At 41.2% G+C, this 12,502-nt stretch overlaps 1 protein-coding gene across 4 annotated transcripts in view; it reads right to left on the reverse strand.

Annotated features, from left to right (window-relative positions):
* Window positions 1–12,502, reverse strand: part of Ttc39b (tetratricopeptide repeat domain 39B) — a 120,338-nt gene that overhangs the window by 19,477 nt on the left and 88,359 nt on the right. For all 4 annotated transcript variants that reach the window (XM_036179103.1, XM_036179102.1, XM_036179104.1 and 1 more), the window contains 7 exons: window positions 10,854–10,918; window positions 5,836–5,941; window positions 4,558–4,623; window positions 3,404–3,512; window positions 2,752–2,819; window positions 2,607–2,666; window positions 782–943 (listed from right to left, as the gene is read on the reverse strand). In XM_036179103.1, coding sequence (XP_036034996.1) covers window positions 782–943; window positions 2,607–2,666; window positions 2,752–2,819; window positions 3,404–3,512; window positions 4,558–4,623; window positions 5,836–5,941; window positions 10,854–10,918 — 636 coding nt within the window. The remainder of the gene's footprint in view (window positions 1–781; window positions 944–2,606; window positions 2,667–2,751; window positions 2,820–3,403; window positions 3,513–4,557; window positions 4,624–5,835; window positions 5,942–10,853; window positions 10,919–12,502) is intronic.

Raw genomic sequence — 12,502 nt, forward strand, 5'->3', positions numbered from 1 at the left:
ATTGTGTAACTGACATTTTTAAATTAAAAAAAAAGGAAACAATCATGGGCTTTAGCTCTCTGCTCTAGTGAAGTGCTGCAATGCTCTGGTGGAGCTAATGACAGGTCTATAACCCCCGAGCACGGGAAGCTTAGGCAGCAGTGTCTAAGGTCAACAAATTCAAGGTCAACCCAGGGTTCATGGTGAGTTCCAGACTAGCCTTGGCTACAAAGTGAAATTCTGTCTCAAAAGACCAAAAACGAAATCAAAAGGAAAAATAGGTGCTCTAAGACATGTGCACAACTGTCAAAACTGATGAAAAATGTCAGAAACTATTTTAAAAAGTTTGTATCAGATGACAGCAACACTTTTCAGTTCCGTTCCCTATGACAGGACTGTGCCATCACAGGTGGGGAGTGGCCGAGAACAGACAAAAGATGAACTCCTCCTCCCAAAGTCTCAAAAGGGGCTCAGAATTAACTTTAATTATCACCGAATTTGGTCACAGGGTACTAAAAGTCTACAAAAATCACCAAGATTACAACATTGATATGAAAGATTGTAAACCTACACACAGTTTATCCTGGCAGTAAAACGCTCGTTGGAGAGCACTTTGGGGGGCGGTTTTAAGCCTGGAATGCTGAGGACAGGCCTGTGATTATGTAGCAGCCCACTTCCTCCTCCTCCAGTATCTAAATTGAGAAAGTGTCCATGCATACTCTGGAAAAAAATCAATCTTAAATGACAAACCACCATGGCCATGTAGCAAACAGAAGACACTGCATAAAGTAGGACACTTTACCTTGGACCATTTACTCTCTTTGCAAAGTAGGTCTGAATAATAATACGCCTGCATCCAATTTTGTTGGTATATATAAATCCACATCAACTCCCAGTAACAGAGATGGTGAAACTGTTTCCACTCTTCTTGAACTGAAATGCATTTTCGAAACGTTTCTTGAGCCTGTAAGTCAATTGCATAAAGCTCATCATCCAGACATTAGACAAGGATAATAACCTAATGGGAAAATACACAAAACACTTTGTACAGAAAGAACAGAATGAACACTCACTAAGCCACTCACTATGACACTATGTTCTCTTCCTGACGGTACAGTTAGACTCTGCCATGTTACTTCAGTTTGTGAGGGAACGCTGTACGTTATATCATAGGAACACGAAAGCCCCTTTCCAAGTCAGAGAGAAATGCCAATTCTTTCATAAAACACACGCTATAATAGCATAAGAACCTCACTGGACAAAACATGCTTTAAATAAAATTCCAGGCACTGGGTAGGCAAAGAGAAGGCATCACTGCTCACAAATCAGCAAAAGGTTAAATGAGTCTTTATCAGAAAAACTGATAAAGATGTAAACAGGCAAATCAGGGAAAAGAATAAATAATCACTAAACATATAACAAATCTACAAACTGGTTAACTGAATTTGAAGCTTGGGCTAGGAATGTAGCTGAGTGGCAAAGCACTTGCCCAGCACACACAAGACCCTAGATTTGACAAGCACAACAAATAATAAGAGTAATAATAAAATTCAGTCAAAATTTCTTTTTTTTACATTCATCACATGGGGAAAAAAATGATCGAACAGAGACTTCCCGATCTGACAAAGAGCACTAGAAATACAGATTCTCATATTTAAAGAGTTATTGATTTTTATGTGTATTTGTGAGTGCCTGCACCACACATGTGTGTGCACCACATGCATGCTTGGTGTCTACAGAGACCAGAAAGGGGTGTCAGATCCCTTGGACCTAGAGTTATAGGCAGATGTGAGCCACTGGATGTGTGTGCTGGAAACACAACCTGCAAGAGCAGCAGGTGCTCTTAACCACTGAGGCATCTCTCCGGTCTGTTTCTCCTTTCTTTACAGAAGTTTATGTTGAAAGACTCTAAAGGATGAAAGGCAATTTGCCTGGACGACAAAGATGCAGGTGCCATCTGACCCAGAATTCTGTAGGGATGTATCTGCACAGAAATGTACATGTGACAGTGGGCAGTGGCCAATCACCAGCAAGTATAAATATCCATCTCATCAAAGGAAATACAGCCATCAAAATGAACAGAGAGAGGCTTAAATATATGGACCTGGAGGAAGATCTAGGTTTAATATAAATAGAAAAAAACACTTGCTCTCATTTGTGTAGAAGAGTGTCATACACACACACACACACACACACACACACACACACACACACACACTCTTCTCTTCTGCTTCAAGGGAATTAACCAACTAGTTCCTTTGACGAGGGACCAGAGCAGTTACATCACAGGGAAAAGAGAGGTTCCCAAATCAATGCAGAAATAGGTAATAGTCAAAGTTTTCTGAAACCCCTTAGATTGCCCACGTGTTATTTTACACATTCTTTTTAAAACTATGTTATACATTCTAGCATGAGCTATTTCACGTACTTTATGTATAAACATGAATTGAGGAAAGTTATTAAATATGACAACATATATGTAGAAGGTAAAAGCTCAGTTTTCCAGAATTAGATGATAATTTATTTTTCTAGTCCACACAGACAAATTTACTTGTGTTGAATGACTGTGCAAGGCCAGCACCTGGCCCACAGACACTGCCCCAGGTAACCCTTGCTATAATGCCTACCTTCTCAGCATTGCCCTTCAGCAGCTCGATTCGGGCATGGTAGAACAGTATGAGCGAGCCCTGTGGAGAAAGGAAAGAGCACACTTCAACAGACAATGGCGGCTGGTGGACCCGGGCCGAGACCGCCACTGGACAGGGAGCGTACGTCTGGGAACTGTTGAAGGAAGGGTGCGAGGAGGCTCTCCGCTTCCACAACGTTCACTTCTCCTGTACCTAGAAAGTGAACAGACTCGGCTTAGTGCTCACGAAACATGGACACACTTACGACCAACCCCCAAATGTCACTAATGCACAACCCACACGCACGGACTAGACAAAAGTGATTATTTTGTCTTTGTTGTCATCTGAGAAGTACAGGATTTAAAGAGCTCCAGGGCCGATAAATTCTTAAGAATGGAAGTGGCTATTTCAGATTCCCAGTGACTTTTCTACTTTTCAAAGCAATACTAACTAACTTTATTTCCAAATTTAATTTTATTAAAAAAAAAATTGCAAATCTAACATGAATGTGGTACAATTCAGCAGCTTACTACATAAATCTTATCTAAGAATAGACTGTAACTCCAAGACCAGGGGATCCAATGCCCTCTTCTGGCCTCTGTGAGTACCAGGCATGCACATGGTGCACAGACATACACTCATACACATAAAATAAACACATACGTAAATATAAGTAACTTTTAAAAATGTTCAGTGGAAACAACCAGTCAAGTGTCTCAGCCAAAGATCACTATGACAAATCCTCACTATCTTGCAACTCAACAAATCAAAAGCACACAGAGACTCCTAGCTCTTACCAAGAATAAGGGAGATGTAGGTATGAAAAGCCAGGATGGTAAGGCAACAGAGAGGGGACCGCATGCTGCTTCCTGACGCCCCTTCCCGTAGCTGCAGAAGGCCCAGGTCCTGTGGAGAACAATTGCATCACAGAAAGAGAAAAATCTGACTGAAAAGAGTACGTTTAGAAAATTTCACGTGTCATTCATATGTCCTGCCCTCCGTGTACTTTTGGAATAATGGCACTACTTAGACAGAAACAAACTTCACATTTTAAACTGGCAGAAGACAATCTGATGAATCCTTTTATAACTTTAGTTGTCCACATAACCCAGCCTGGAGACTCTTGAGAGGGAAGCTTCCATGGAAGAACTGCCTAGTTCAGACTGGTCTGCTGGGGATCGTGCTGGATACAAGAAGACAGCCCACTGTGGGCAGCACCAATCCCTAGGCAGGTGGTGTGGGGCTAGGTGAGAAAGCTAACTGGGCATGAGCCTATGAGCAAGTAATACAGCACATCAGCAAACAGACACAGTTCCTCCCTCCAGGTTCCTGCCTTCCCTTCATGATAGACTGCAGCCTGGAAGTGTAAGGTGAAATAGACCTTTCCTTCCCCTACACTGTATTGGGTCAAAGCAGCAGGGATCAAACTAATCTGTATCCGTTATGTGATTCTAGAGAGAGGAATAAACTGCTCATTTTCAAGAAATACTGTATTTCTTTGATAAAATTAGTGATTTTGAGTTGGTTGGGAACTTGTATCAATGATAGAGCACTTACCCAACCATGTGTAAAGACAGGCCTGGGTTTCATCCCCATCACCACAGAAAACCACACTGAGGTCCAAGCTTAAGGCACTACGATGGGCAAGAATAAAGGATCCTATGCCTGTAGAGACCTGCCACTCAGTGGGGAGGGTGAGACAGGAACTAACTATCTATGGGACAGAGTGAGCACCATCAAAAAGATGAATAGATGATTCTGGAAGTTGGAAACACTCGAGCCTCACTGGGAAAGTCTGAGGGAGCACTCTGTGGAAGAGACGGCATTTATCTCAAACCTAAGAAACCAGGCACTCTTGAGAGAACGTCATTTACAAAGCTGTTGGGGAAGAACTCTACAACAGAGAAAAGCAGAAATTTCTGTCAAAATTAAGACAAAATGATGTTTGTACCCTGTTTCCAGAAAATCCAATAAATTCTAGCAATCTGATAATTCTTGCTGGTAAAAGAGACAGCATCTGTAAGAAAAAATAGATACGCAAGTGTACTTAGCTGTTAAAAACTTTAATTATAGATAACCCAATGGTTAATCCTAAACTAGTTACAAGCTCAAAAGCTCTCATAAACCAAACCAAGTTTAAACTGACTGTAACTCAGTGAAGGGACAAAGCCTGGCTTTCCCATGATCCTCTGACCACTGGCTTGGCTCTTCTTGTGTGAAAGGAAGTGACATGAAGGAATTGTGGGCGAGGCTTCTTGTTGTGTTTTGCTTTGTTTTGTTGATAGGGTCTCATGTATGGCTTAAGCTGGACTTGAACTTGTAGTGACCTCCTGCCTCCCAAGTGCTGGATTACAGGGATGAGCCACCACCATTCCTGGTTTAGGCAAGGTTTCCTTCAGCTTCTTTCTGGAAAGGACAAACCTAAGGTAATGTGAGTGATGTTCCAGCACTTATAGAAGTAGGCAGCCGCAACAGCTCAGCTCCTTCCTGGGACATCTCTGAAGGACAGCAGAGAGGGGACAGTCTCCCAGAAATGGTCATATGTGTAGTGACATACCAATTCAGGGCTGTAGCCAATGGGTTGGGGCTAGATGGCCAGGGGCTTAGGAGGAAGGAAGAGGTTTTGAATGTATCTCTCTGAATGGGAGATACTGTGTCCCAGGTGAATCATGAGGGTTTTAACAGAAGGGCCATCTATGGAGACAAGTCAGGCTGCTCCAACACTGACCAATGCACATGGGCTCATGAACACAGCCCTGGGGTCTAAACGCTCCTATACATTATTCTTTTCACTACTCCATTTTCTAACCAGTTAAATCTTGTAAGATTTCCAAATCTCTAAATAACACATTGTATTCTGACAGTCTTACTCAGAGATCATAAACAACTGTTCCTCAAGTTATACCACTCCCCATTTTCAAGTCCAGAGCCACCGTTTTCATGTCAACAATGCAGAAACAGAACTAATTCAGGCTCCTCGTTACTAAAAAGCCTTCCTTACTAGTTCAATCAGGGTGCTACATGCTTCCCTTGCCCTGTGCAATCTAAAGCTACTCTGAGCATGTGCAGAACTTTGTAGCATTCACAGCACAGGAAGACTGGTCTACTCCAGTGGCTCACAACCAAACACAGGGAGAGCTTTTGGATGACGTTCAAATACAGAAGAGAGATAGTGGACTCTTGGTTTCATCTACCAGAGGCTCTAGTTTCTATATAAATGTTTCCTTACCAAGTTAAAGGCCCCTGTTCCGAGCTTGACACCTCCTTCAAACTCATAGAAGAAGTGCTGTTCTTGTTTGTTCTTTTGAATCACATGCAGGATGGAAAGGCACTCTCTGGGATGAGGAAAAAGATAGAGCATCAGTTTCCTGTGACTCTGACAAATACATGTTAAATCAAGCTTTCTACTTGTATTGTTTACTATAAATACACAAATTGTATACTATAAATGTCATTACCTAAAATACTATAAAAATGCAAAGTATGATTTTTAAGCCCATCTGCTCCTAAAGCTACTGGGTAATTCCCACTAAGGAGAAAGGGAACACCCATTTTTACAATGTTTAAGAGGATAGTGTTTGTAAACATAAAGAAAAAGAAGCTCAGCAAGCTCAACTTAGGAGCCACAGAATCTCAGGGCTTCAACCTCACAGCTTCCCCGGAGCGTTTTCCAGGAAGACTCTGGGAGTGTTTAGGTGCTGCTGGTGCTGGTGCTGGTGGTGACTGAACCCAAGGCTCTCACACGTTAGGAAAGTGCTACCAGCTACTTCCCCAGATCTCAGATCATCTTCAAAAGACAATCAAAGGCATGCAAATGGTAGCAAGTGGTAACTGCTAACTGAACTGGGAAATAGCCTTTTGAGAAAGTAATGAAGGGGATGTGTCTCAGTGACAGAGCACCTGTATATCATCCCCAGGCCTCAGCGTCCCATCCCCATGCCACAAAGTGCAACACAACACAACAGTAAGGCATAACCAGTGTCTCCTATCACCATTGTAAAGCGACGTGTAAAGCACACAGCTTCCCTTATGATGCGTGCTAGCCAATTCTAGGACACTCACAGCTAACCTGGTTTGAAGCAGTATTAACTGTGACCAGAGAAACCAATTTGATTCAGACTCCTCCCAACTTATGACCATCCCATGCTATCATCTGCCCTGAGCCACATTCATTTTCCTAAAAAAAACAAAAACAAAAACAAAAACACCAGATAGACATGGTGGCACCTGCTTGTAATCCTAGCATCTCAAGAGGCTGAAACAGGAGGATTTCCAGGAGTTCAAAGTCAGCCTGGGCTACAGTGTGAGTTCAAGGCCAGTATGGGCTACAGAATGAGAACCTGTCTCCAAACAGACAGAGGTTAAGGGGATATGACAAATAAATGTGGCTTCCAGGTTACACCCTAGAGTAAGAGGAACATTGATGAGCCAGGTGGACACGGGAAAGGCAGCGTATGTCAGTTTACTAACTGAGCTGTGATTGTGTATTATGTATTTGTGAACCTAAGTGAAAGAGCTATGAAAACCCTTTATAATGACAAACCTCCCAAAGAAGAAACTTTTAAATAATTATATGTGTGCTTGTGTTGCTGTGTGTATGGGTACCCAAGAAGACCAGAGGCACCGATCCCTTGGATCTAGAATTACAGGCAGTTGTGCAGCTAGGAACTGAACTTGGGTCCACTGTGTTGAGTAGTATGAGTCATTCCAGCTCTCACAGTGGAACATTTTAATCAAAGTTTAAAAGCTGATTTTAAACTATAATTGAGCTTTTTATTTTGTAAGATAAATTATATCTAAATCTGAATAGATATATGAAAAATATAAATTATTTCAAACTAGAAAATTTTCATGAAAGTTTAAAAGCTTTTCAATTTTTAAAATTTTTAGTATATGTGTATGCATGCGTGTGTGTGTGTGTGTGTGTGTGTGTGTGTGTGTGTGTGTGTACACGTACGCGTGCGTGCACATTTGTGTACACAACTGGCCTCTGATTGACTGGAACTAGAATCACAGGGATTTGTAAACCACCTAGTGTGGGTACTGAGATCCAAACTTTGGTCCTGCGACAAATCAGTAAGTGCTCTTAACCTCTGAGGCATGTCTCAAGCCCCAAGCTTCTAATTTTAAGATCATAAAACATTTCCTGCCAGGCAGTGGTGGCGCACGCTTTTAATCCCAGCACTCGGGAGGCAGAGGCAGGCGGATCTCTGTGAGTTCGAGGCCAGCCTGGTCTCCAAAGCGAGTTCCAGGAAAGGCACAAAGCTACACAGAGAAACCCTGTCTCAAAAAACAAACAAACAAAAAAAAAAATTTCCCTATGTTCTTTCCTAATAACTTAAAAAATTTAAATACTAAATCTTGTTAGAATTTATTTTTGCATTAATGGTGGTTTTTTTCTTTAAACAGTTTTCCAAAAAAGTATTTATTTAAAATATTTCTCTTTCTCCATTATTTTGAAAGGATTCATGTACAAACAGGAATTTAATATAGTATGACCTTCTAGCTAAAGGTCTGTGTGTATAAGTACACACACACACACACACACACACACGCACACGCACACGCACACGCACACGCACACGCACACAAACACACAAACCCTGTTTCAAAGCCCTAGCACTGATATAGGTGTCTTTGTTACCATAGGACTACTTAAACTTGTTTTTTAAAGTTTTGATGACTGGAAAAGCAATCAACTCTTTAATCTTCTAAAAAATACTTGGAAAGGAAATCTAAAAACATGATGCCAAGTTTCCCAAATCTGCTCCCTCTTGCATGATTTTTTTTTTTTTTTTTGATGGATTCCAGGTTTACATAATGACTACTGGTAAAAGCGCCTCCTGAAATACTGATGCTAGTTCTGCTTCTGGTAACAGGATTTGTTCCCAGTAATGGCAGGAAGCTTATGTGAGATTTGCTTTCCCACACATAACAATTATAAACCCTGAAAAATACACAAAAAAAGATATTTAAAATATTTTTGCAGACTTGGAAACTGAAGGTGGAGTAGGCAGAAAGTGGAGAAAAGTTAAATTTGAAAGCAGGAAATGGCTCATGAATTAACTTTAAATCCCTGTGTCTATGCGTCTGAAAGCACGCCCCCCTCTTTACAGGGTGCACAGAACACCATCAGTAAGGCACAGGCTCACTGGGTTAAAGGTCAGAGGCAGAGCTAAAGTCAGCAAGGTGGATCTAAGGGCATGTCCACGGAGGAGAACTACCCTGCTAGGAACACCAAAGCTACGTCCAAACAAGGCTGGAAGTCTTGGCTGAGCCATCAGCTATGTGGCTAGGAAAGGAAGGGTCCAAGAGGCAGCAGGAGAGGACAGCAGAGATGCAGAGGCAATATCCTACACCAGTAACAATCTGGAGCCCAAGTCTAAGCACACAAATTGCTTCCTAGAACAGAGCTTGGCCCACTCAGAGAAAGGATGACAGAATCCAGAGTCCCTACAGATACATCAATATCTAGCATACAATTTAAAAATCATTACACAGGAAAACACGACATATAGTTAACAGAAAAAGCAATGGAAAGAAATTGACTCCAAGATGACCCACATGTTGGGTCTAATCTAAACAAGAAAGTGGGTGTGGGCGTGTATGGAACTATTGAACGTAAGTAGGCTAACTAGCAAGCAATTAGAGGTTCAGAGGAAATAAGTGGGAAAATGTGCAGGAAAAAGCTTGGAAGAAATAATGGCCATAAAAGCCTAAAACCACACTCCAACTGCTGAAATGCAAAGATGCAACACATTCTTCAAGGGGACCAGAAGAAAATGACACGTGATAGACAAGCACACAGGCAGCAGAGGTCTAAACAATACAAGCACTGATGCAACCGAGTGGTGGGTTTAAAGGGCTGAGAAAACAAACACCCCAACAACCCAGATACTACAGTCAGCCAGAATATCCTGGAAGGCAAAGTCCAAATAAGCTGATTTTCAAATACATGAAAACAAGAAAAATGTTGAAAGTTGATACTACAAGAAATGCTAAAGAAGTTCATCAGCATAAAAGTCAACAGAAACAATGCCAAATACAGTGGTAAGCAGAGCAGAGTAAGGCAAAGGACTTGAACACAAAAGGTTGAGGCTGTATTGTGGGTTTAATAATACACATACAGAACGCATATAAAAATAGTTAAAAGGCTGTCCTATAAATGGTCAACTTGATACAGCCTAGAGTCACCTGAGAAGGGGGTCTCAATTGAGCAATTATCAAACTTAAGACTGGCCTGCGGGCAAGTCTGAGCCAGCTTGACTACTAATTGCTTTAGGATGATGCTGCCCACAGTGGGCTGCATCATTCCCAGGGAAGGTCCTGGGCAGTGTAAGAGAGCTGAGCAGGAGCCTATGCGCAAGCCAGCAAGCAGTGTTTCTTCATGGTACCCACTTCAAGTTCCTGCTTGACTTCCCTCAATGATGGACTGTGGCCTGAGGTGTGAGCCACATAAGCTCTCTCTTCCCCTAAGTTCCTTTTGGTCCGAGTGTTTTACCACAGCAACAGAAAGGAAGCCTAGAACAAAGGCCAGCTGGTGGCGAAGGACACTGTTTTACAAAGCTTACATTTTACACATAACAGTACCTATTAACGCTAAGCTAACTTTAATAAGCCCAGAAGGACAGTATACTTACTACAGTAACCATAAAGAATAGAGACACCAAATTACAATAGTGCTTTTTTTTAAAAGTTTTTATTAAAGCAAGCCAAATATAGTGGCATGTGCTTGTAATCCCAGCACTCCAAAGTCTGAGGCAGGAGAACCACAGGTGTAAAGCCAGGCTGTTCTCTATAGTGAGTCTCAAGAAAACATTATATAAATAACAAGAAAATACAAAATATACAAATAATCCCTAGGGGATATAAATAAAGGTTACCTGACCAGAAACTATCTGCCACTTTCCAGTATTTGCTCTTGGAAACGTATGTAAATTTAAACCTCGCTGTCCTACAGCACCAAGGACACTCGGGCAAGAGTCAAGTGCACTGACCAGCACCAGATGAAGAAATCTAGCCATACTGAGTTCATAAGAAGTTTGAAGAACAGAACTGAATAGTCCAAGAATCACTTTAAAAGCCAGTCTTAGTGGGGTGATAGCACTTGACTGTAAGACCAACACTTGGGAAGCCGAGACAGGAAAGTCAAGAGTTCCAGGCTAGCCTGGCCTATAGAATGAGAGCCTGTCTTCAAAAACATTTAATTTAATTTCAACTTAAGTCACAGTTTACTTTGTAACTTACTTATATATTTGGTAACTTGTTCTAATTTTGAGTCCACCTTTGATGAAGTTGATCATATTTTCATCCTGAAAATAATACAATTAAATAATTAGAGCACTTAGGGGGTAAAGTTAAATAGTATGTATTTGTATAATAAGAAAAAGAGTGTGTGAGTGTGTGTGTGTGTGTGTGTGTGTGTGTGTGTGTGTGTGTGTGTGTGTGTTTTGCTGGTAATGGAACCTAGAGCATGCTGGGTAAACAAACACCCTACCATAAGCAGCATCCTTAGTCCCAATGTATTGTAAGTACATAATTTGAAATCAACACATTTCTTGCTTTACATTTGAAATGTGTCGTTTTGTAATTTTCTTACAAGTTTGAAGGTAGTGAAAATACATTTTCAAAAAGCTTATATTACCTTGTATTTCTAAGGAAATAATCCTCACAAATTTGGGGGCAAATGTAGTTCAAAGCTACTTCAATAAACATCAGCATCTACTGAGCAACACTTTTCCAGGGTCAGTGGTACCCAGAACACTTGGCTACACAAATGTGCTTAAAGGCCAAACTTTCCCATCCCCAGTACATGGGATAATGGTTCTTTCAGCAATCCTTGGACAAGCAGTCTACTTAATATTGTAAATTTTATTCCTGTAAATTTACAGACCAAAAACCACTGATCTAAATTCTGAAGTGGTTGTCACTAATATGCAATTTGGGGGTAGGGACAGTTTTACTTCTCTTTGCCTGAGGGTTATCAATCATGAAATTGAGGCAGTTAACCTAGATGAATGGTACTTTCAGGACCAGCATTCTGAAAGAGTCTCCTAATAAATTATACCAAATAACCCAGTGAAGGACAGTATGCTAATGGTGCTGACAGAGACAAGCCTATGCTCCACATTTCTAAGGAGAATTGCTAGTCTACAGATCTCAGAAAGGTGGCACTTGAGATACTTCTAAAGTGAAAGAGAAACTGGTTTTGGTTTACTGTTCTCATTAGCTATTCAAATATTTAACATTCCTCTTATTATACAAGTCAGTAAATACAAAATTCACTATGCAACTTAAATGTTTAAAATATTCTTATTTTAAGAACTCTTTATTTACACAAGTTCAAATACAAGACAGGAAGAAATTTCCTAGATTAGATTAAAGTCTGATTCAAATAAGGGTATTGCATTCCATGATTCAGCAAACATGAAACAATGTTTATTTTGTGCTGGGCACCTGCATGCAAAGGCAACATGATGTGCTAAGTGAGTAGGCATGCAGTGATGGAGACATGCACAGATGTCAGGAGAACATAAAGTGGAGCATGACGTCAGCCAGAAAACCCTCCTGGAAGCTGTTGGTGCTTTTAGCACCAAGAAAGGACAAGGGAAGACCAGGTGAAGGAAGGAAACCTCACTAGACACGCCAGGAAGCCGTCAAGGCCACAGTGACATCTGCATGTAAGGAGAGGAGAGCTAACACGCTGACATCTGCATGTATGGAGAGCTAACACGCTGTCATCTGCATGTATGGAGAGCTAACACGCTGACATCTGCATGTATGGAGAGCTAACACGCTGACATCTACATGTATGGAGAGGAGAGCTAACACGCTGACATCTGCATGTATGGAGAGGAGAGCTAACACACTGACATCTGCATGTATGGAGAGGAGAG

The sequence above is a fragment of the Onychomys torridus genome, chromosome 2, assembly GCF_903995425.1.
Source record: "Onychomys torridus chromosome 2, mOncTor1.1, whole genome shotgun sequence".
In the NCBI taxonomy this organism is placed as follows: Eukaryota; Metazoa; Chordata; class Mammalia; order Rodentia; family Cricetidae; genus Onychomys; species Onychomys torridus.